The sequence below is a fragment of the Mytilus edulis genome, chromosome 10, assembly GCF_963676685.1.
Source record: "Mytilus edulis chromosome 10, xbMytEdul2.2, whole genome shotgun sequence".
In the NCBI taxonomy this organism is placed as follows: Eukaryota; Metazoa; Mollusca; class Bivalvia; order Mytilida; family Mytilidae; genus Mytilus; species Mytilus edulis.
In genome coordinates, this window is record NC_092353.1 from 80862993 (window position 1) to 80887088 (window position 24096).

The 24096-nt window shown below is 30.5% G+C and overlaps 1 protein-coding gene across 3 annotated transcripts in view; it reads left to right on the forward strand.

Annotated features, from left to right (window-relative positions):
- LOC139492007 (coiled-coil domain-containing protein 181-like) overlaps nucleotides 1-23472 on the forward strand; it is a 32156-nt gene extending 8684 nt beyond the window's left edge. The window contains exons 2-8 of one of the 3 annotated variants that reach the window (XM_071280033.1): nucleotides 61-240; nucleotides 10332-10530; nucleotides 10884-11617; nucleotides 13810-13878; nucleotides 14497-14532; nucleotides 19512-19663; nucleotides 20556-23472. In XM_071280033.1, the coding sequence (XP_071136134.1) occupies nucleotides 73-240; nucleotides 10332-10530; nucleotides 10884-11617; nucleotides 13810-13878; nucleotides 14497-14532; nucleotides 19512-19663; nucleotides 20556-20727 (1530 nt within the window). In that variant the 5' untranslated portion in view covers nucleotides 61-72 and the 3' untranslated portion in view covers nucleotides 20728-23472. The remainder of the gene's footprint in view (nucleotides 1-60; nucleotides 241-10331; nucleotides 10531-10883; nucleotides 11618-13809; nucleotides 13879-14496; nucleotides 14533-19511; nucleotides 19664-20555) is intronic. The other 2 variants (XM_071280034.1, XM_071280035.1) reach the window with 2 other exon arrangements.
- Nucleotides 23473-24096: the final 624 nt, after the last annotated feature.

Genomic DNA, 24096 nt, shown 5'->3' on the forward strand with positions numbered 1-24096 from the left:
TTTTAAAAGGTTTACAGACAGTATTTCAATTTTTTTTATCTTGTTCTTTTTTTTTTATAGACGACAGTCAGGATGACCACTACAGAGTCTCCAAAAATAGAAGTCACCAGTTTTGATGATGATGACGATGACGAATTAGAGAAAGAATTAGACTCATTTATAGAAGAAGAAGAAAATAAAAAAGCTGATAGAGAGAAAGAAGATGACGAGTTGTCAGATAAAGATAAAGGAGATGACGAGGTATCTTTCTTTCTTATTCTTTCTTTCCTCTTTTGAGTACCTTGTATTTTTTAAGACAAGTCCTTAGACTCTATCTTTCACACATTATTAGAGGATTTTGTAACATCATGTACTGTAAACCTTGCTTTTTTCACTTATGGATTAAGTTTTCGACTTGATATTGATGTTTTTGCCTTAAAAAAAAATAATTTTGTGCAAATGGTGTGAATGCAAAATTTTGGCAAAAAATAACCGTGAAAATCTCCATGTTTGCAGAAGAATAAAAAAAATATACATGTTCCCACTCTTAATTTTATAATCACATTTTATAGCTGTATGTCTGATGTAAAATTGCTGCAAATTTGTGATATTATCATTCAGAATCATTTATTGAAATTTGATTTTTGGTCACTGGGGAAAAATTGTATTTTTATTGATATTAAATATTTTTGGTTTTAACCAAATTCTTCATAAATACCTTCAGTAAATTTGTGACTAGATTTTGCTTTTGACTGTCTTGCAAAGCAAAGTGACAGTCGTGAATTTGACTTTGTCGTCTGCTAGAGTGAGCCCTGATCATGACTTTGTCGTCTGCTAGAGTGATCCCTGATCATGACTTTGTCGTCTGCTAGAGTGAGCCCTGATCATGACTTTGTATGTTAAAATTTGTGGTTTAGAACTTAACCCACAAAATCCATGACATTTTGTTGGGAAGAATTATAATAAATCCACAGTATACCTTTAAATTTCATTTGATAAAATTTAATATAACGCTTAGAAATTTTGAAAGAAGACAGAATAAATGAGTTTTTGACAAAAAATATTTATACATCTCTGCAGCATATACATGTATAAACTATGCATAGAAAATCGCTTATATTATTAAATGCATTTTGTCTTGAATAATAAAATAACAGTTAAATGACTACAATATCTTTATTGTCAATCTGGCTGCCAAGCTGTGATTTAAAGGAACATTAATTTTAAAAAGAATTTAATTTATGTATTATGTAAATTGATATGGCGGTATTTAACAAACAAATATATGTAAATAAATGATCTTTTATGTATAAAGAGGTGATCTAATGGTGTATTTAGTGCAGAAAATGGTACTGTGCAGAGCTAAACCCAAATATTTGTATGCTCCTGTGATGGCGGCATTAAGTGTTTCCCTTAACAATTGATCTTTCTGTTATTCCGTCTTTCCATTCGTCCCATTTTTGTTGCAAAGCTTGATAGGGGTCATTTATGTCCTAAGACACATTCTTCTTAATTTTATTATGATAGTAGTTTGTAAAATCTTTTATTTGTACATTTCATCTTTGGCTTGAAATGTTTTCTACTGTTTTTTTTTTTTTTTTTTTTTTTTTTTATCTTTATTGAAAAATCTAAAAATTGTTAGCATTGACTGGTAATTTGAGAAATTTTTGTTGTCTTTGTTTTGCTGTTCTAAAATTGCTTAGTAATATATATAAAAGGCGGGAGATAGCAATAAGAAGACGTGGTATGAGATTTATCCAGGAAGGGTGTTTGTGGTCTTGAGATATGATGAAGACCATCTCTAAGATATAACAAGTACTATGAGGGTATATTAACACATTCCAAAAATAATAAATGGATTTTCTACACATTTTTTTACACACAGTTGTCAAGGCCATATTGTTTTACCATTGTTTTTCTGTAATTTTAGATATCCTTGGTTTTTTGATATTCCCTCATGTGTGGTACAATTTATCCTTGATCAACTTTTAAACCTTTTTTTGTGGGGGTAACCTTTTTATGCCCCACCTACGATAGTAGAGGGGCATTATGATTTCTGGTCTGTGGCTCCGTTCGTCCGTCCATCCGTCTGTGGTTTCGTTCGTCCGTCCAGTTTAAAAGTTTTTGGTCAAGGTAGTTTTTGATGAAGCTGAAGTCCAATCAACTTGAAACTTAGTACATATGTTCCTTATGAGATGATCTTTCTAATTTTTTAAGCCAAATTAGACTTTTGACCCCAATTTCACGGTCCACTGAACATAGAAAATGAAAGTGGGAGTTTCAGGTTAAAGTTTTTGGTCAAGGTAGTTTTTGATGAAATTGAAGTCCAATCAACTTGAAACTTAGTACATATGTTCCCTATAGTATAATCTTTCTAATTTTAATACCAAATTAGATTATTACCCAATTTCACGGTCCATGGAACATGGAAAAGGATAGTGCGAGTGGGGCATCCATGTACTTTGGACACATTCTTGTTTCTTTTGGTCTCTAATGTTCTCTAATAGATATATAACCCTCATCTCTTTTACAGCCAGGGATACACTTTTAATGCTTATCTACAAAGGGTCTGATATTTACATACATAGGGTATAGAGAATTATGGTGATCAAACCGAATTACTAAACAAACTTAATTAGCATAGATTTAAGTTTAAAGGATTATAAGATTAAATGGTTTGAGCATTATAATCTTAATTTAAAAGGAAAGACAGGTGTCCTTTTCACAAGAAGTGAAAAAGTTTGTCCAATTTTTCTTTTTAAATATAAAGATACAAAAAAATGTGTGACTGAGAAAGATTATGTCATTCTTATATAATAACATTACATTTTAAGTTTGCTAAGATATGACAAACAACAAACTGAAAAAACGATTCTATGTATTTCTGTTATTTAATTGTTGATCAATAGATGAAAACGTTAGATTAATTAGCACAATTTTAGGAAGTGAAGCAAAGTGATGGAATTCAAGTTACTAAGGAGATTTATCACATACCTTTTATTTAAACCTTATATAACAGTTTCTAATTTTACTATAGTTTATATAAATATTGTAAGGAAATAAACGTTTAAATGACTTTTTTGTTGAGACAGAACTAAAGAAGATATTTTCATGAAATAATCTAATTTATATAACATTATCAATCAAGAATGATAAATGAACTGATTTTTCTAATCAATCGGTAACCAATTTTACAGGCCTATTATGATAATTATCTCCCTTTTATGATAACTTTATGACATGTGTCAGGCCATAAAAGAACTAATAAAGACTTCATACAAAAGAGCTCATAGACTTTCAGATTTATGTTTAGATAATCATTTTGTAATGAAAGCGATGGCATTTTGAAAAGATATGGGATTTAAATTTCAATGATACTTTTGTATCACTTTAAGAAAATTAATGGAGTTAATCAAAGATAAGGGGACATAAATAGAAGTTTGAAGTATTTATAATCCCTAATAAAGGGGGAAGTTTTTGTTGTTAGATGATAAACATACTTTGTCCTAGATATAGTTAATTAAGTCAGGCATTGTTCTTTCCTGTGTAAATTCAGAAATTATTGCAAGGTTTTTATTAAAGCAAAAAATGCAACAAAATTTACAATCGCATATTGTAATATTTTACAGTGGCGGATCCAGGGGGAGGGTTCCGGGGGTTGGAACCCCCCTTTTTTTGGTTGATCAATGCATTTGAAAGGGGACATATAGTTGGAACCCCCCTTTGTCCTGGGTTGGAAACCCCCCTTTTTAAAATGGCTGGATCCGCCCCTGTTTTATATGAATTAAACAGGATTTTTCTCCAAATTGTAAAAATCAGAATTGCATTTAAGTTTAAAATGACAAAATCCCAATAATAAATGCATGCAATGATTTCTGAATTTACAGTAGGTAAGTCTGCATTGTTCTTTCCTGTTTAAGAAAAGCAGTGGTCTTTTTACTGTTAACATCTGTATTCTATTTATCCTATACCACAAAAAAAATGAGAACATTTGGTATGAGGGGGAAGAGGATAACAATTTATTTCTAAGATATAGTTAATTCATGTGTAAAAAAAAAAGCAGTGGGTTTTATATGTTTTAATTCTTGTAATTTTTTTATATTCAATACAGAAAAAAAAGTTGATTGGGTTGTTAAATTTGTATTTTAAATTCTTGAAGAGAAAACAAAATGAATGTGATAATTTGCTAAAATTTTTTAGTAACAAATTTCTTAGTCTAAAGATAGATCTTAGGAGATGTATCATGTTTGTGATAAGACTAATGATGCACCAAATACATTTGTACATGTACTGTGAAAGTACTTTTATTCGTGGGGTACCAATTTTCGTGGTTTTCGTGGGTGACTTTATCCACGAATTTAAGTGTCCAACGAAATATAACAATCATTGTCCAAATCAAGACATGGAAAGATCTCCTATCGGTAGGTTTGACTACTGATATGATCTTGAGGATATATTGAATAACGCCAAATCTGAGAATACTTTAATAAGCAGTCACAAACTACAACCGCATGCAGGATTATTGCCCATTTAATCTTTGATACATAAACTGTAAAACTTTTGATCTTTTAATTCGCATAAAAAATATTTTTGATCGACAAAAGTTAGATTTCTGATATTGATATGCTAGTATGATAAAGTGTTCATTTTATATCCTCATAGTTCTCGAACATAGGAGAAATAAATTTTTTTATGCTGGGCTTGATTTTGGTAAGAATTATTTGACAATTCAAGATACGTTTATAGCATTTGTTTATGTTACTGTTTTCTTTAGGTGACATGTTTATCTGTTGATCACTTTATCATGGGTTAATTAGTGTTAGTTAATCACTACGATTTACGCGGGTCAATGATTACTTTGCAATTTTCTTCAATCCAGACTATTTGTCACTTCGTTTCTAAAGACTTGAATTTTTCAATTATTTTTTTTTTAACTAAAATCCACGAATTTAAAAACCCACGAACATGTAAATATTGCCCAAACCACGAAAATTGATACCCACGAATTAAAGTACTTTCACAGTACCTAATAGTGAAAGAACTTATAAAGGCATCTTAAGTTTGGCCTACAACAATTTATATAATAAAAAAAATCTCAAAGAATTAACATTTTTTTGCAGGGTTTCTGAATCACAAGTTTTAAGCTGTAGTTATGGCAAATCAGCAGAATTTATATATGCATTTAAAAAGGATTTATGGCTTTTATTTGGGGGCCATAATTTATGATTTATTGAAACAAAATCCATAAAAAAGTAATCCACAAATAAGAGTGCTTACACATGCATACAGAAGTGGAGAATATAAATAAAAATTGAAAGAATATTTATTATTTGTTTAACCATGATAGTCCTTGATAAAGTAATTTTAAAGTAAAAATGTAAGTTGTTTATCATGGAAACAATGAATAATATAAATAATATGACTTTTTTTTGCTGTTTTAAGTAGTTATATTTTGGATTGTGCTGTAGAGTGTGATCTGTTTAATTTATAAATTAAGAGCTTTGGATGCCAACTTAAAGGATGAAGAACAGCAATAAAATGATTCAATGATATTTTTATGCCCCATTTTAATATGGGCATTATATTTTCTGGTCTGTGCGTCCGTTTGTTTGTTTATCCTTCCGTCCGGTCTTCCGTCTGTCCCTCTTCAGGTTAAAGTTTTTGGTCGAGGTACTTTTCAATGAAGTTGAAGTCCAATCAACTTGAAACTTTGTAAACATGTTCCCTATGATATGATCTTTCTAATTTTAATGCCAAATTAGAGATTTTATACCATATTTACGGTCTACTGAACATAGAAAATGATTGTGCGGATGGGGCATCCATGTACTTGAGACACGTTCTTGTTAACCATGTCCAACATCCTCATCCTGTATTTTTTTTTCTCCAAATTACATAAAGGTAAAAAAGTCATCTTCAAATTCTTATTTTGTGTCACAATGTTAAACACGATCAATTCTCAACAAGTCAAAAGGGTGCACTAAATTTAAATACACATTTGTGAATTAGAAACTTAATTAGATCTTGCTCCGCCTACTAATAGAATTTTATTTTTATAATGTAAAGGTGACAGCTTTGATCAGAAGTATGATATTTGTATGATAATACCACAAGGGAAATGTCCGGACGAAATCAATACCAGTGGTATTGTTTGTGTCAATAGCAACAGATAAATCCGAACATCAAACATGAAAGACTTTTTAATACCGCCAAGTATAAGCCTAATAACTGATAACTGGTTGCCAGGCCAAATTTAAACGTGTTGTCATCGGTAGTTGTATAGAATAAACAAATACAGATGAGTAGAAATGTTTACTAGTGAATACCATTATTGAATTTTCTTTGTAATGCAAATATTAAATAATTAAGAGCATTTTTCTGTTTTTCTATTTTACCTGATTTATTCATTAATGTTTGGTTTTTGGATTAAAAATTATTTTGGCTTTACAGTAGAATCTGCATTCATCATTTTAACATTTTAAATCATTGTCTATAAAGGATACTGTAAATTCAGAAATTGCATTTATTGCGATTTTGTCATTCTAAACTAAAATGCAATTTTAATTTTTGCAATATTGAGAAAACATTCGGCTACATTTTGTAATTCATATAAAAAAAAATGCAAGTTTAAATTATTGCTATTATAACCCTGTCACATTTTTCCCAATCATAAAAACATTGCACTAATTTCTGAACTTACAGTAGTTTGATCCCCCATCTTTCAAGAGAGCTGTTATATGTGTTATTTTAAACTGTATAAAGACCATCTGTTCATAAGCATACATTATTCTCTCCCCCCCCTGGGTTTCCTTTGTAAATACAAGTTTGACTGTTATTACTTTTTAAAATATTTTGATTTTTATTTAACATGCAATGCTTTTCATTTGAATGGTCAAATACAAGTTTTTCCAACTCATTAAAGTGAAATATTTAAATCTTTTTTTATTTAAATTAAAATATTATTAAATCTCCAAGGTTTAAATTTGATACAAGACAATATTTATTAACTCTGTTACAAAGCTATTATTTTCTTATTTATAATCCCATTCATAGATAATAAACAAATCATTGGTTTCAACTTTCAGGTCGAAAGCCAGGATGTCTATCAGCAGAGTTTAAAAAAAAAAATGTCTTGTGGAAGTTGTCTCATTGGCAATGATACCATATATTATTTTTATGCCCCACCTACGATAGTAGCGGGGCATTATGTTTTCTGGTCTGTGCGTCCGTTCGTCTGTCCTTCCGTTCGTTCGTTCGTCCGTCCGTCTGTCCCGCTTCAGCTTAAAGTTTTTGGTCAAGGTAGTTTTTGATGAAGTTGAAGTCCAATCGACTTCAAACTTAGTATACATGTTCCCTATGATATGATCTTTTTAATTTTAATGCCAAATTAGAGGGTTTACCCAAATTTCACGGTCCACTGAACATAGAAAATGATATTGCGAGTGGGGCATTCTTGTACTGGGGACACATTAAAGTCGAGCCTTCGACTTTAGTCGAAAAAGCGAGACTAAGCGATCCTACATTCCGTCGGCGTCGGCGTCGGCGTCCACAAATATTCACTCTGTGGTTAAAGTTTTTGAAATTTTAATAACTTTCTTAAACTATACTGAATTTCTACCAAACTTGGACAGAAGCTTGTTTTTGATCATAAGAAAGTATCAAGAAGAAAATTTTGTAAAAATAAATTTCCACTTTTCCATATTTTACTTATAAATGGACTTAGTTTTTTCTGCGAGGAAACATTACATTCACTCTGTGGTTAAAGTTTTTAGAATTTTAATAACTTTCATAAACTATCCTTGATTTGTACCAAACTTAGACAGAAGCTTGTTTATGATCAGAAGATAGTATTAAGAAGAAAATTTTGTAAAAATAAATTTCCACTTTTCCGTATTTTACTTATAAATGGACTTAGTTTTTCTGCGAGGAAACATTACATTCACTCTGTGGTTAAAGTTTTTAAAATTTTAATAACTTTCATAAACTATACTTGATTTGTACCAAACTTGGACAGAAGCTTGTTTATGATCATTAGATAGTATCAAGAAGAAAATTTTGTAAAAAAAATTTCCACTTTTCAGTATTTTACTTATAAATGGACTTAGTTTTTTTGCCAGAAACAAAACATTCACTCTGTGGTTTAAGTTTTTAAAATTTTTATAATGTTCTTCAACTATCCTGGATTTCTACCAAACTTAGACAAAAGCTTGTTTCTGATCATAAGATATTATTCAGAAGTAAATTTTGTAAAAAAAAAATTCACTTTTTCCGTATTTTACTTATAAATGGACTTAGTTTTTCTTCCAGTTAACATTACATACAGTCTGCAGTTAAAGTTTATAAAACATTTATTAGATTCATAAACTATCCTGGATTTTTTTTTACCGAACTTGGAAGCTTCTTTCAATCAAAAGACAGTATCGAGAGGGAAATTTTTATTGATGTTTTTCCTCATTTTTGTTGAGTCTGCAATTAACATCAAAAGTAGGCGAGACACTGTGTTCCGTGGAACCCTTACGAATTTTTGTTACATCATAAATCTATGTCATTTGGTGGCGGGTGGAGAGTTGTCTGATTGGCGCTAATTCTAATTCTTATTTTCATATAGTATCATGAAGGTTTATAAAGATGATAGTTGTGCTATTTTATAGATGCTGTAAAACAAATGACCTTTTACTGAACAATACAGTGTTAAAAAGTTGTGGATAAATCTCATCATTAAATGTTTACTAGCGAGGGAACGTCATGTTTCATGATGCTACATGTATTTGATAGTATGATCTATATGAATAGTTTGACAATTCAAGTTGTCTCTTAAGAGATTGGTATCTAACAAGGCCAGAGTTTGTAATTCTCGAAAACTATTAATAATATTAAAAATAATAAAGAAAAAAGATTCACAATAAATAAAAAATGTATTTACCGAACAGATGACATAAAAAAAAATCGCCTCCTTTTAATAACATGTTTGTTAAACTTTTTAATTATTACTTTCAATGTAAGCATTAAAAACGTTTTAATAAATGAAATGCTCCTCTGCACTGAAACATATTTTACTACTTTTGGCCTGGATTTATATTTATTGTTATAAATGTGTCTCTGCTGAGATAAATTTCCCAACAAAGGAAAGGTTATATTCTCCATTTCATTGTCGTTCATATTTTACTATCATATTCAATTCTATACACAATTCCGTTTACAGGCAAATGTATGTTTATTTCTTAGTAACCTATCTTAGTGTTTTTGATATAACTATCTGCTAAAATGGAGTGGAAATATGTCTTAAGAAATGATAAAGAAACAGTGTTCTCATGAAGTAAAGAGATAATGTTAATAAATTCAAAGGAAAATGAGAAGAATTTCAGATGCATGGAATTATATCTTCAGAAAAGTAATGCCATTAATTGGGGAATCGGCTTAGTATTTTAGAGAAAATGTAGTTAGTATGATATATGGATTAGATCTGTCTGTGGAGAATAGAATATTGACATTCATAGTATTGGGATATTTATGCGGTTGATTGGTGCATATAAATTGGAATGGAAGTGCAATTGTTTATCATGTTAAAAAGATGGAATGGTAAAGGAATAGTCATCTTTGCTCATTCGATCCACTCCTGTCCTCTCCTTTGAGGCTAGCCAAGATGAGGAATTGTATGGTGCTTGAGACTTTACTTAAATATGTTATAGGAGAAATTAGGAATTCATTCAACCCAACAACACATTCCAAAAGCCAATTGGAGAAAAAATTAAAAGACACAACTTGGGGATTTGGCTGCTTTTATAAAATATAATATTAATGATTATGCAATTGATAAATAAATGGTGAACATTTTTTTAACCTTTTGAAAATTTCATCAGTTTTAAAGGAGAATAGAAATGCTTTTCTCATAAGCATTATATTCCTTCAATCCATTAAAACTGATGCTCACGAAAAAAATAATCTACGGTATGTGTGTTCATTATTATTCGTTGGATACCATTTTTCGTGGATACAGGTGATCAATGAATTCAAATGTTAAACAAATATTATATTTTTAATAGGCTTTATATACGGACATTGGCAAAACCAAGAAATCAAATATCCATGAATATACAAATTTTCAGCAATCCACAAAATTTGATACCCACCATTGCCCACAAAAATAAATGAATCCACAGTATATGTCAATTTGTTTTTATGTTTCTATAGTTAATAATAATTAAAAAAAACATAACTGATTAATTTATTTTGATATCCCTATAGGAATCTTACATTTTGGAGATTAAGCATACAATAGAATAGCAGCTTCAATAACAGAGACATTTTGAGCAGTATTAAATTATAAATTAAAATGTCTTTTTATATTTTAGGATAATGATGAATTAAAGAATAAAAGAGATAAAATTGAAACTGAATCTCCAAATAAAAGTGATGATGAAGAAGACAAAGGTCAAAAAGGTCGTTCAACTGACGATGAGGATTCTGAGCTTGAAGATTATAAAATAACTGAAGACCAGAAGAGAGCTTTAGAAGAAATGGAAATGATGAAAAGTGAATTAGGGTTACCAGGTAAAGCTGACTTGAATGCTGTACGGGAACCTATAATTGCTTATTTTTGTTTGAGGGCTGTATAGAAGCTTATTTTCTTATTCTTTTAGGGAATTTCATTAGAATGTGTATACTGGGTATTTTCTTATTCTGTAAAAATGAAGAGATTTTGGCACAATACAAAAAAGAATAAAATGTGAAAAACTTGAGGTATAAACATACATGAGGGTCTGGTGTCCTTTAATTCTCACAGTATTTTTAAAAATCTTTAGGCATTTTTTTCTATTCTTTATATTTTTGGTCCATTTTGCTTGATTCTTAACATTTTTAGGACTGCCAGGTTCTGATTGCTGTTTTTTTTTAACCTTTTGTAGAAGAAGACCCACCTGAGTATGATGTGAAAGATAAATTGAAAATTTATAATGAAGAGTTAGCCAAAGACCCGACTCCACCGGACAAAAGGAAGGATTCAAGAGTTGGATTCAAAGACACTCTAGTTGATTTGGTGGTGCCCCCTAGTGATGATGATGAAACACCACGACCCTCAGAAAAATCAAAGACAGATTCTGAAAATAAAAACAATAATAGTGAAAAAATTGTCATAGAACAAGATGGAAAATTTGAGGTTGTAAGTTCAGATGATGTTAGAGCCAAAGAAATGGGACTACCACAGTACATTGATGAATCGTTAGACGAGGATAACAAGGAAAATCGCTCATCATCGTCCGCCCGCCAACCTACACCTCCGTCCAATCCACGTCCATCTAGCAGTTCTTCCAGTTCTAGAAGAGTTGTTCGCCCTGGTTCATCAAAACAGCGTGCACAGTCGGCACGTACAACACACGACTCTCATCGACCATTAGAAAATTTCTCATATAATTCACCTTATGCAATGACACCTGAGGATAAGAAACTCCTGAAGCAGCAACAGGAAGAAAAAGAAAGAAGAAAACAGGAGGAAAAGAGAAGAAAAGAAGAGGAAGAATATACAAAACAGCGAGATAATGATGACATTTTTCAATCTTGGTGGTCGAAAAAGAGAGAACAAAAGAAAGAACAACAAAGACAGGAAGATCAGGAACGAAAGAAGAATGGAAATCATGAAAAAGTAAGGATAATATATAGATGTATGGAGGGGATCAGGGGTACATCATGATCAATAATAGAAAAAAAAACAAAGGTCGAACCAGATGGGCTTTGAAAATCGTTTAACTTATCATCAGCTTTGGTGATTTTCCTCATGGTTTGGTAAAAGAATGAAGTCCTAAGGAGAATTATTCCAAGATCATGTGAATTCTTAGATTATTACTTTTTACTTTTTATTGACTATGGATAGATAGTTATTAATTTGGACAATTTTCATTGTTTGAAATGCCAGATAGATGGTTCATAAAAGAGGGGAGAAAATACCATGGGACCAACAAAAAATTTAATAAAAAAAGACAAGACCTGATGACCAAATGAAAAACAACAAAAAAAAAGACAATTGTACAAAATATACTACACCGAAAACTAAAGCTTGACTTTTATATTAACCTCACCGAAAACTGAATAAATATATATCCTTAGAATATCTTACCAATAATTTACACTTATGTAAAAAGCCAAGTAATAAGAATTGTGTCTTTTCAGTAACAAATCAGAAATTGATAGTTTAAACATATTTATTTATAGTGGATTGGGAAACAAGTTTTGCAACTTATATTAATCCCTTTCCACTTTGCTGGTGTGAGTGCTGCCTTGAAGCGGAAAATAATAGGGTACTACATAAAAAAAAGTTTGTAAATCTTTTTCTATTATCAAAAGCATTTTATTCAAGGTTTCAAAAAACAGCCCCATTTTTCTGGTCATGACTAATATACAATTTGATTTTGACTGCTGGTGCACGGCTCAAGCGGATATAATATGTTGATTTGCCATTTAGATATTATTTAGAAAAAAAAGTTAGTTCACAGAATCCATATTAAAAGTACAATTATAGTTTTTTCTAACCCTGTATATTGTTGAGTATACAATGTACATATAATGGCCATATTTACAGGAAGTTTCATTGTGTTGTTGTCTTGTTGATGTTTGCCCCATCCTCTTATTATTTGTTTATCCTGCCTGTTATTTAATTTGTATTAACTATATCAATGATTAATTATCAATAATTTTATTAAATACTGATTTGGCTGGCTGTATCTATATATGATATTAATTTCCTTCACATTTTGTCCACTTGTCATTTGTATTTGAATATTTAATTATTGCCAACTTCACAACTGCTGCTAAACTTTTTTTTTACAGAATTTGACAGGCTTTTCATCCTTTAAATTTGAGATTTTTGTACACTATACTTTTTTGTCGAAATTTTCTGATAATTATCTTTTAAGTATTTGCTTATAATGTGCAATCTACTGTCTACTTTTAGGGAAATACTGACTGACATTCAGACATTTTTATACATGTACTATCTATCAATAAAAAAAGTTTTGAAAAAAATTCACTCATCAGTGCTCATTGCAAAATGCAATGTTGGAATTTCCTCAGGTTTTTTTAACATCATTATTCCATGAAATCATTGCTTTATAGAAAATATATATACCTAGGACTTATGACACACTGTGTTGCATGGGGTGCATGTCTCATATAAATACATGTAGCTAAGTTCTTAGTCATAGTGGCATGTACAAGTGCTTGTTCGTAATAAATAAATATTTATTTTTGCACAGATTAAAGGCCCTAATAAAAAAATCCTGGATTATCTTTCCCTACCACCCTCTTTCAGAGCATTTGATAAACAAACTAATTATTAATTCTGGTTATTTGTTTTATTTTGCTACATGTAGAATTCTCAAAATAAATAACCAAAGATAACTTACCCCTTTACCCTTCGCCCAAGTGTAGAAAATATAGGATACTGTGAATTCATTATTATATTTGGATAACAATTTTTCATGGATTTCGCTGGGAACCATGAATTTTAATGTCCAACGAAATACAAATTTTATATACTAAACCAAAATGCAAAACCACGAAATATATATCCAAGAAAAAAGTAAAATCAAAAAAATACTGAAATCAATTCGGAAAGTCCATAATCACATGGCAAAATCAAATAACAAAACACATCAAAAACGAATGGATAAAAAGTGCAAGTTTTCCTCAATTCAAGAAAATTGGTACCCACGAAAATAATTGAATCCACAGTAATTAATGTTCTTAATAAGCAGCTGTAATGAAGTTGGTTTTAATTTTGTTTTGTGGCTGATTGTATGTATTTGCTGTGAACTAATATATTTAACTATCTGACTATAGAAATATCGCAGAGACCAGCAGGACGAAGGGTCAGGTGATCATCTCAATGACAGCGATGATGACGAGGAGGTAGGATAAATCTTCTCACTAGAGGGCTCTGTTGTTGTTCTATCTAAATTCTAATGCTTGTAGCATGTCATTATACTTCTAATATGGTTTCTGGGTCGGACCGGTCGTGTTTTCCCTATTAATATGCATGAAACAATGGTTACATTTATCTGTTGTCTATAACTTCCATTTTGTATGAAAAAAAATAAATGAACTTGTATGTTCACTGAATCATAAAAGTTTAATTCTCTTAATTATTCATACGAATAAGATGTTAATTATTACGTGGTAATTCCAGAAATTAAAATCTTCCAAATTATGAATTTATAAAAAGAGATTCAGCCTTGAAAATTTAATTGTAGACTGTCTACTAAGTACTGTACTAGTACATATGTAATTTTCCTACCAATAAATTGTGTATTGATTTTTTATTGAGCTACTATATAATAATTGTACTTTGAGCCCTCTAGGAGGAGCAAAATAATGGCTAACAACTAACAGCACAATGTTTCACTACTCTCATTCAAACAAAAAAAAAAGAGGAAATTTTTTTTTCAGTTTATCTCCATTAATGATTACTGTTTTAACTATGAGACTGAATGTTGACCCAAATTATTTTAATTTCATATTTTGGACCAGCTTGGAGATGAGAATGAGTCCATTACTGAATCAGAGGTAGGCCCAAACTTTATACTGTAAGAGAACACAGCCCATTGATACCTTTTTGAGTGATTGTGCAGAATTGCTTCATTTGTTTGTTCTTGTAAAGCTTAAAGCTCCATGTTGAATGACGTACATTGACATATAAAGGTTTACTTTTATAAATTATTATTTGGATGGAGAGTTGTCTCATTGGCACTCATACCACATCTTCCTATACCTATTAAGTCTTGAAATTTCAGTTTTCGAGAAGTTGCCTTTATATCCTGGTCTGATACACCAAATATTGCTTTTAATTTGAATCCAAGGGACTTTGTTATATTTATAAATTACCTGTTTACAAAATTTTGAATTTTTCAAATACTAAGGCTTTTCTACCTCAGGCATAGATTACCTTAGCTGTATTTGGCCAAACTTTTAGGAATTTTGGTCCATAATGCTCTTCAACTTCGTACTTTATTTGGCCTTTTTAACTTTTTTGGACTCGAGCGTCACTGATGAGTCTTTTGTAGAGGAAACGCGCGTCTGGCTTATATACAAAATTTAGTCCTGGTATCTATGATGAGTTTATTATGAGACAGGGATCCAGTTTACTGTAGATTGTCACTGGATACCTGCTTCATAATTCTACTGTTAGCCAAAGGCTTCAGTTGTTGCCAGTAAACAGCAATTCTTCGGGATATACAGGTGCTATGATCTTTAAAAAAAAACTATACAACTTACACAAATTGAAAAATGATAGTTTTTTGTTAAATTTTTCAAATTTTATTTTCTGGTTTTTAATTTAACATTGTTGTCTCCCTTTGGAAGAGGTATATTAACTGACTTTTTCATATATAGACAAGACAAAACAAATACTTTATTAAAGTCTCACCACTTGTTACATATAAATTATACAGCTTTTTAAAACACAAGTTAACAAGAGCCACTCTTTAAAGAGTTATGAGAGACTATATTTAAAAATGTGAATATTGAAATGTTTTCAACCGTCTTTTGCTTGTATACATTGAAATTAACTTGCATTTTATGATAACTTTCCAGACATTCTAAATGGGAAAATTGAACTGAAACAAATTAACACAATTTTTTAAATTCAATAATTAATTAAATTTATGTTTTACTTAGATTAAAATATTTTAGTTTTTGTAAAAAATAGTTAATTTGTTGTTTAAATCCTCTGCTGATATAAAAAATACATTTACCTCTCATAAAGAGGAATTAGAAGGCATTGTAAAATGATTCTGAGAAACAATAAAAAATTTAGATTTGCTTTTTCTATATTTCATTTTTTAATTCTAATATTTCATATACTATTACACTTTTGATTTTAATTTTGCACTTCTTCTATAGATTTGACTAATTCTATGATCTTTTTAACACTGAGGTTGTGAGTTAGAATCCTACGCATGGCAGGTGTGTATAGGGCATACGATACAGTTACATGGGAAGTAATGACGTTGCAAACGTAAATTGTTATTTTCTCGACGTCAAACTATGACTTATCGGGAAACGGTTCAGTTTTCGACTGATTTTTATCATTCAAACTTATTTAAATTAACTTGAAAAAGAGTTCATGGACCCCTATGTTTTAAAATGCCATTTGGTTTGATTACGTAAGTAGAACATGTGTGCAATTTTCATGAATACGTAAATAGTGCATTTTTTTTTAATTTTAATAAATACAGAGCAAAAAATGATGTTTTTTTTCTACATTCATTAACATTTGATAAAGATGAGTTATTTCTGAATAAAAAATGTGTAAGTTTTATGATACTTATAAAATACAGAAATTACAAATTATTTAACAAAAAACAATTTGTGTTTATCTGTTAAAACAAAAAAGTTATGTCTTTCTTTCGAAAGGGAAAATACAGCCACAAATCCGAATTTTGAGCAAATATACAAAATTTCAACCTCATTTAACTCAAAAAGTAGCACATGAAGGTATATTTTTTATTACATATTTAATTTAATCAGATAAAAAATAGTCTATATGGAAATTCTTATCAAAATGCAAATACGGGATCAAAACTGTATTGTATGCCCTTAAACTCCTATCTTAAATGACAAGGATTCTCAGTTTTCCTGCCGAAGCTCAGTGCACAATATAGCCAATAAAGCCGAAAGCAATGTTTAACATCATTCAATCAAAAATCTTTTAGGTCAACCCAGATTGTTGTTAACCACATGTGTAAAACAATACATTTTTATTGATTGAATGAGGGTAGTGAAAAATTTGCTGCTTTAGAAATTTTATTTTGAGCCATAAATGATCATTAACAGTTATCCTTCTTTCTAGTGCTTTGTTTTGCTGACGTTATCATTACTTTTATATATATTTTTGGTTGTCAATGCTCATAAATTTTTCATTTTAAGTAGAAACAAGACACTTTGATTTATCACTCAAGACCTTAATCTGTCACCAGGGATTTTAGTTTTGATAAGTCGGTCACCAAGAATGAAGATTTGCCTCTAGAAATGTTTAAGGTGGTTTCGTGAAAAATTAGATACATAAAAGTTTTAATTTCATTTAAAAAAGAAAAGAATGAAGGTTTGAAAATTTTACACTTTTGGTTATTACATGATTTGATAAATTCAGCCCCCGGGGGGGTTACTTCCTATATTTTTAGTGGTATGAGTGTGCCGCAAAACAGGGTCCCTTTTTCATGCCCTGCTGGTTAGAACAGGGTCCCTTTTTCATGTCCTGTTGGTTAGAACAGGGTCCCTTTCTCATGCCCTGCTGGTTAGAACAGGGTCCCTTTTTCATGCCCTGCTGGTTAGAACAGGGTCCCTTTCTCATGTCCTGCTGGTTAGAACAGGGTCCCTTTTTCATGCCCTGCTGGTTAGAACAGGGTCCCTTTCTCATGTCCTGCTGGTTAGAACAGGGTCCCTTTCTCATGTCCTGCTGGTTAGAACAGGGTCACTTTTCCATGCCTTGCTGGTGAGAACAGGTTCTTTTTTAAAACAAAAGTATTTGTCTAGTATAGGATCGCTTATTTAACTGTTTAAGATACAGTCTACAACCCCGGGTCTAGAACAGCATCTATTTTATACGGTCTACAACAGAGTATACATTTTCTGAGCGTGTCTAGAACATAATATAATGCTGATTATGATTTAATCGAAAAGATGCTTGAGTATATTCCTGTTTGCGTAAATGTGCATTTGAATAATTTACTATTATAATTTCTGGTTATATTAGACAGCTTTAATCAAGAACATGCTCTGTTCATGAATGTTAGTCTGTATTTGTCTGTACATTTGTCTTGTGCTAACGTTCATATATTATTTTTTATTGCTATTGTCTGTAGTTGTCCTCACACTATTCTGGTTGCTATTGTCAGTACATCATTCTTGTAACATTCTTGTTGCTATTGTTCTTCTGTACATCTTTCAATGGGAACAAAGAGGTAAACTGCAAGTTCATGTATTGTCTATTATCCATCAAACCATCATAGATAGAAAAATCTAACTTGCCAAAAATGTCCAGAAAATGTTTTTTACCCTTTGTCCACCTACAATAATGTATTTCATTCTGACTTTCATCAAGGGTGAAAACATTTACAATATAATCTCATTCTGACTTATCTAAGGTGCATTATTTATTAGCATTTACAATATAACTCATATCTATTTTTACCTAGGATGACAGCAATTACAATATTTTTTAATCCTACTTTTACCCAGGGCTAGGGTGACATTATTCATGATTTATATCTTTCTTACTTTCACAGAGGGTGACATCATTTATTATCGCTTACAATATATCTCATATCTACTTAAACCTACAGTGAAAGCATTTACAATATATCTCATTCTAAATTTCATCTAGGGAGATAGCCTTTTCAATATATCTGATTCCTACTTTCCCTGAGGGTGATATCATTTACAATAAATCTCATTGCTACTTTCCCTGAGGGTGATATCATTTACAATAAATCTCATTGCTACTTTCCCTGAGGGTAACATAATTTACAATAAATCTCATTGCTACTTTCCCTGAGGGTGATATCATTTACAATAAATCTCATTGCTACTTTCCCTGAGGGTAACATAATTTACAATAAATCTCATACCTACTTTCCCTGAGGGTAACATCATTTAAAATATATCTGATTCCTACTTTCCCTGAGGGTAACATCATTTACAATAAATCTCATTGCTACTTTCCCTGAGGGTAACATCATTTAAAATATATCTGATTCCTACTTTAACCTAGGGTGACAGCATTTACAATATATCTCATACCTACTTTCCCTGAGGGAACAGCATGTATGATATATGATATACTGTGGATTCATTAATATTCATGGGATACCAATTAACATGGATTTCATTGGCACTGGAGAACCACAAACTTAAAATGTTCAACGAATTACAATTTGTCTAAAGAAATGTATGCAGACTTTGCCAAAACCATGAAATTAGATATCCATGAAAATTCAAGTTTTCCTCAATCCACAAAAAATGGTATCCATGAAAATAAATGAATCCACAGTAACTCATATCTACTTTTACCTAGGGTGGCAGCAGTTCCTATATATCTTATTGTCTAGGGTTACAGTGGCGGATCCAGCTATTTTAAAAAGGGGGGGTTCCAACTATATGTCCCCATTCAAATGCATTGATCGGCCAAAAAAAGGGAGGGTTCCAACCTCCGGAACTCCCTCCCCTCCCCCTTGATCCGCCACTGGGTTACAGCATTCTTACTCTCATCTTAGGTTAACAACACTGAAGCATTATCAGTCAGTCATGGTAAAAAAATACTCATTGCAGATGACTGTTTTCATTCTCTAGTTAACAAGTTTTCACTTTGGAGGCTTTAAACTTGTTTCTTTCTAAATATCGCAGTGGACAAGACTTTTATCTTTAGATGATTAAATATGGTATAAATATGATACCACAAACTCCTAACTATATGAACGAAAGTGCTATCAAAGGTTTTCTTGGACTAGTGTTAGTGGTTCATTTCATACAATTGAATTTATTTTTAGGCAAAAGAAATAGAAGAGGCATATAACAATTGGTTAAAGACAAAATCACGACAAGTACGAGAAGAAAAATTGCTGAAAAGACGTCAAGAAAAAGAACAGACTGATGGGTTTATTATCAGGAGCAGAACAGATTGTGACCAAGCTTTTAGAGGGTATGTGTATACAGGGTGGGCAAGTGGGAAAACATAAATCCATGAGGTCTGTTGTCAACCTTTGGTGTTCCCAACAGAATTTTCAAATACTGTAGCATCTTGAAAATGATTATAGCACTGGTTTTCCAAAAAAAATATAGTACCATGGCCCCTATACATTCTATAATAAAATCATCAAAGATAACACCATGGTAGAAAATATAGCACCAGGATACCACAGTGTTTAAGGCCCTGGGGAGAACACTGAACCTTTATAATGATTTATTTACTTTTTTGTCCATCTAAAATTGGCCATTGTTTTTGTTTGTCCTTTCAACTAATGTTGATTTTTTATTATTCATAAGGTAATAAGTTTCATAGATTTCTTGAATATACCGGTAGGTAAACAATAAATATAAGGTTAACAAAATTACAAAAATCTAAAAGGCTTAAAGGTAGAAATATGACTGTATCTATGAAAATACTATTATTCTATGTTGTGTCGTGTGTGCTATTATTTTTCTGTTTTTCTATTTATTTTTTAGCCATGGCGTTGTCAGTTTATTTTCAATCTATGAGTTTGACTGTCCCTCTGCTATCTTTCGCCCCTCTTATGCCCCAATCCTCTCATAAGGGATCTACATTTTTTAAACTTTTGCTGAAGCAGAGACAAGATTTCTATAAAAAAAAGATGAATTTCTGGTTAACCTATTACCAGAAAGAGTAAAGCAAATAGTAATAAAATAATAATAAATCTATATTTATGAGTATTACATGTATATCAATAAAAGGAGATGTAAGGTACTCAAAGAGACAGCAATCAACATGAAATTTAAAAAAATAGTCTTTTAAAAATTAGAATACAGCATTTCATCCTATTAAAATGTAATGAACATAATCTATTTCTTTTTAGATGGTTGAAGAGAAAGAATTTAGAAGCAAAAAGACACAGACAGGAAGAGAAACAGCTAGCAAGAATGCATCGCCTTGCAGCACGGAAAACAAGGAAATCTCTTGCTCTCGCCAAAGCCATAAAACAATCAAATGCATTTAAATATGTGGACTATTATGGCTATAGATTTTAATCATTGCTATGGAAACTAGCATGAAAAATGTAATGGCTTATGGGATGTATGACTGACCAGGAAGAGAGTAGATCTGAGAATTGCTATGGTTACTTCATTATATCTATTACTGCCAGTTTCTATGGCAACTATGATGTTTCCATGGCAAGGTACAAAGTTTCTGTGATATTTGATTAAATTTATCTCTTTAGGAATGGTGTAGAATGATGATTGTAAATTGTTACTATATTTTTATCAGGAAAATCATGTTCACGATTGATGAATGTGTGTGTAAGTGTGCCATATTCTGTATTCATGGAGAACTTTGATAGATACCTACTTAGGGATAGAGAAAGAGGACAGAAGATGTGCGTAGAAAATCTAGGTGTCTTTTAGTAGATCATAAACAGAGGAATATTGAAACATTTTTTGGAGAAAATTTAATGTTTTATATTTTTGGTAAAAAGTGGAACAGAGCTTTAAACAATGTTTATTATTATTGGTTTAACAATCCATGTTCCTCTCCCCTTTCCTGCTGAATACAGAGTATAGAATAGATGATGAATGCTTTAGCCATAAATATGCAATTTTTTGGTCAACAATTTTTTTAATGTTGAAAAAATAGAAATTTAGGAAAAAGCATTCCATGTTCTAAATAATTCATAGTTCTGCTTATTCTGGTCCTTTGAACCATAATTTTTTTTAATAATAAAGTTTGTCAAAAAAGAAAACATTTTTTTCTGTAATGTTTTCCTGTTATTAATTTTATGTTGCTTTAATGTATCATGTCAGTGTCAATATAATCCACAGAACAAGTGTTTACCCGAGTCCTATAGAAATAGTTAGTATGTCATTTTCATTATATGTTTTTCCCATAAGTTAACAAAAGTAAAGTTTCCTAGTAAACAGTTGCAAAATAAAGTTATTGACAATACAAATTATTATTAATCAAAATTCCAGTACTTATAAGGGTAATTTTATTTCTATTATTATCTGACTTCATTGTCTTTAAAATATTAGAAATAAATGCAAAACTAGATTTATTTATGCAAATTATGGGTTTAATTCAGTTGAACGATGTTTGTAATTTGTTGATGACTTTATTTTTGATTTTTAAAAATGTCAAAAAATAAGTTTAACTACTTTAACATGAAGAGAAATTTGGAACATTTCCTTGTATGGATCAGGATTGACATGAAAGAATTGGGAACAAAATTTTAAAATATTGTTTTTCAATAGAAAAGGAGTTGGAGAAATATGCAAATCAAATATTTTCACTCATAAATTTATATATTATGTTTTCTATTTTTTTCCAACATTTTAGCAATATCTGTATTCATTTGATATAATCATGATACTCTTATCATTGTGCTAGATTGTCATGAATATGCATGAAATACTTGCCACTATACATTAAGCAAGCAGCAAGGAAGCTTATGAACACAGAATGGATGATATTTACCTGAGTTATCTCCCCTAAGTTGTTGATTACTTTGCTGCTCTCCTGCTGCCAATTTTAAATGACAGATCTGCACTGAATATTCCATTGAGAGTATATTTTACCAAAGATACAAATTGTTCAATCATCTTTTCTTGTACTTGATTTTTGGTTTGTCAACTTTCTGTTTAAACAAAAATATGGAAATAGTTGCTGCCTACACCCATTTGAAATTAGTGTTGTGGAAAAATCTACAATTCATTGTTTATGGTCTCATATAAACGTCTCTCCTACGCATTATGGCCTATTAAGTTTACTTCTTCTGTCATGTTAAATCTTGAATTATTAAAAAAAAAAGTAGATTTTACCCTTTTATATACATTATCATGTTTAAAGTGGCACAATATAGACAATTCTATTCTGTTGAAATAACTCTTTTTGTTGAATATTCACAGTGAATGCTTGTGATTGTGGCATTTCACTGAATATCAGTTTATCCCTACCTTTGCTTGATGGAATTCAAAAGTTCATCTGAAAAAAACTATTTGTTGTATTTTTGTGCCTTTGATGTAAAAATTGAATATTGAAGGAATGTATTTGAATTTTTGAATAGACATCTATAAGACCCCTTTAATCATTCAATCTTTATGCTTAAACACCAGTAAAATTGCTTTCGGGCTTGTAAAATTTTTCTATACAAGCCAACAGAATCCAACTAAAATTCTCAAAAAAATTACTGTTTTAATATGTTTGATAGGTATGAATGTGATCATGAGCATTAAGAGTAAAACTTACCTTAGAAAAAAACAACTTTAATTTGTTGATACATTTGCAGAATTTTATCATAGAAGGTACAAATGATATACAACATGTTGATGTACCATCTTATAGCTATAATTTATTTAAAACATATGAGGAACACTTAAAAGGAGGCATACATAGAGGAGGGGATTTAGAAGTGTATGCCTAAGATTAAAGATATGCGGATGTAATTGTCATATCGAACTTAAATTTTATCATATTTTGTTTTTCCTTTTTTAACCAGGAAACATATTTCTCTCACTTTTATTCAGTAGAGTAGAGAGACAATTCGAGTCATATAAATTTGCTTTTATTTGATTCAATAACATTTTGAGATGGTCCCTTTCCATTATAAACTCATGTATCTGAACTAATAGATTTGACTGTAGTTTAATGAATTATTTATACTTATTATGCATACAATTGTTTTTATATTGTAACAGAATGTGTTTGGAAGTGAGTGCTGTCATTATACTGTGTCATTTTATCTGGTAGAACATTTTACAAATAAATAAATATTTTATAAATATGATTGTTTTCAATATACGAGTGGAAATAAGTTGTCGATTTTGAAACATCCTTCTATAATAATGAAAATGAATATGATATACTGTAATTTCAGAAATTATTGTGAGGTTTTTATTATTGCGAAAAATGTGACAGAGTTGTAAACACAATAATTTAAACTTGCATATTGAAATATATCATACGAACTAAACAGGATTTTTTTCAAAATCGTAAAAAAATTAAAATTGCATTTTAGTCTTAAATGACAAATAATATTTGCTTGCAATAATTTCTGATTTTACAGTAATAAACTGATTTTTTGAAAAATGCTAATGAGATGCGTTGTTATTCAAAAGTAGTTCACTCAATATTAAATAACACAGAGAAAATAGATATAAGATGTGGTATGAGTGCCAATGAGACTACTCTCCATCCAAGTCATACTTTGAAAAAAGTAAAATATTTTAGGATCTATATGTCAGTCGTGCAGGTTTTATTTTACCGTGACCTAATTTTCACAGTTCATTGCTCAGTGTTAAGTTTTTGTGTTTTGGTCGGTTTTTCTTAAGCTATAAGCAATAGGTCAACTATATTTGTTGTATGGAAGAATTGTTAGATGTACATGCCTGCCTGGCTTGGTTCAT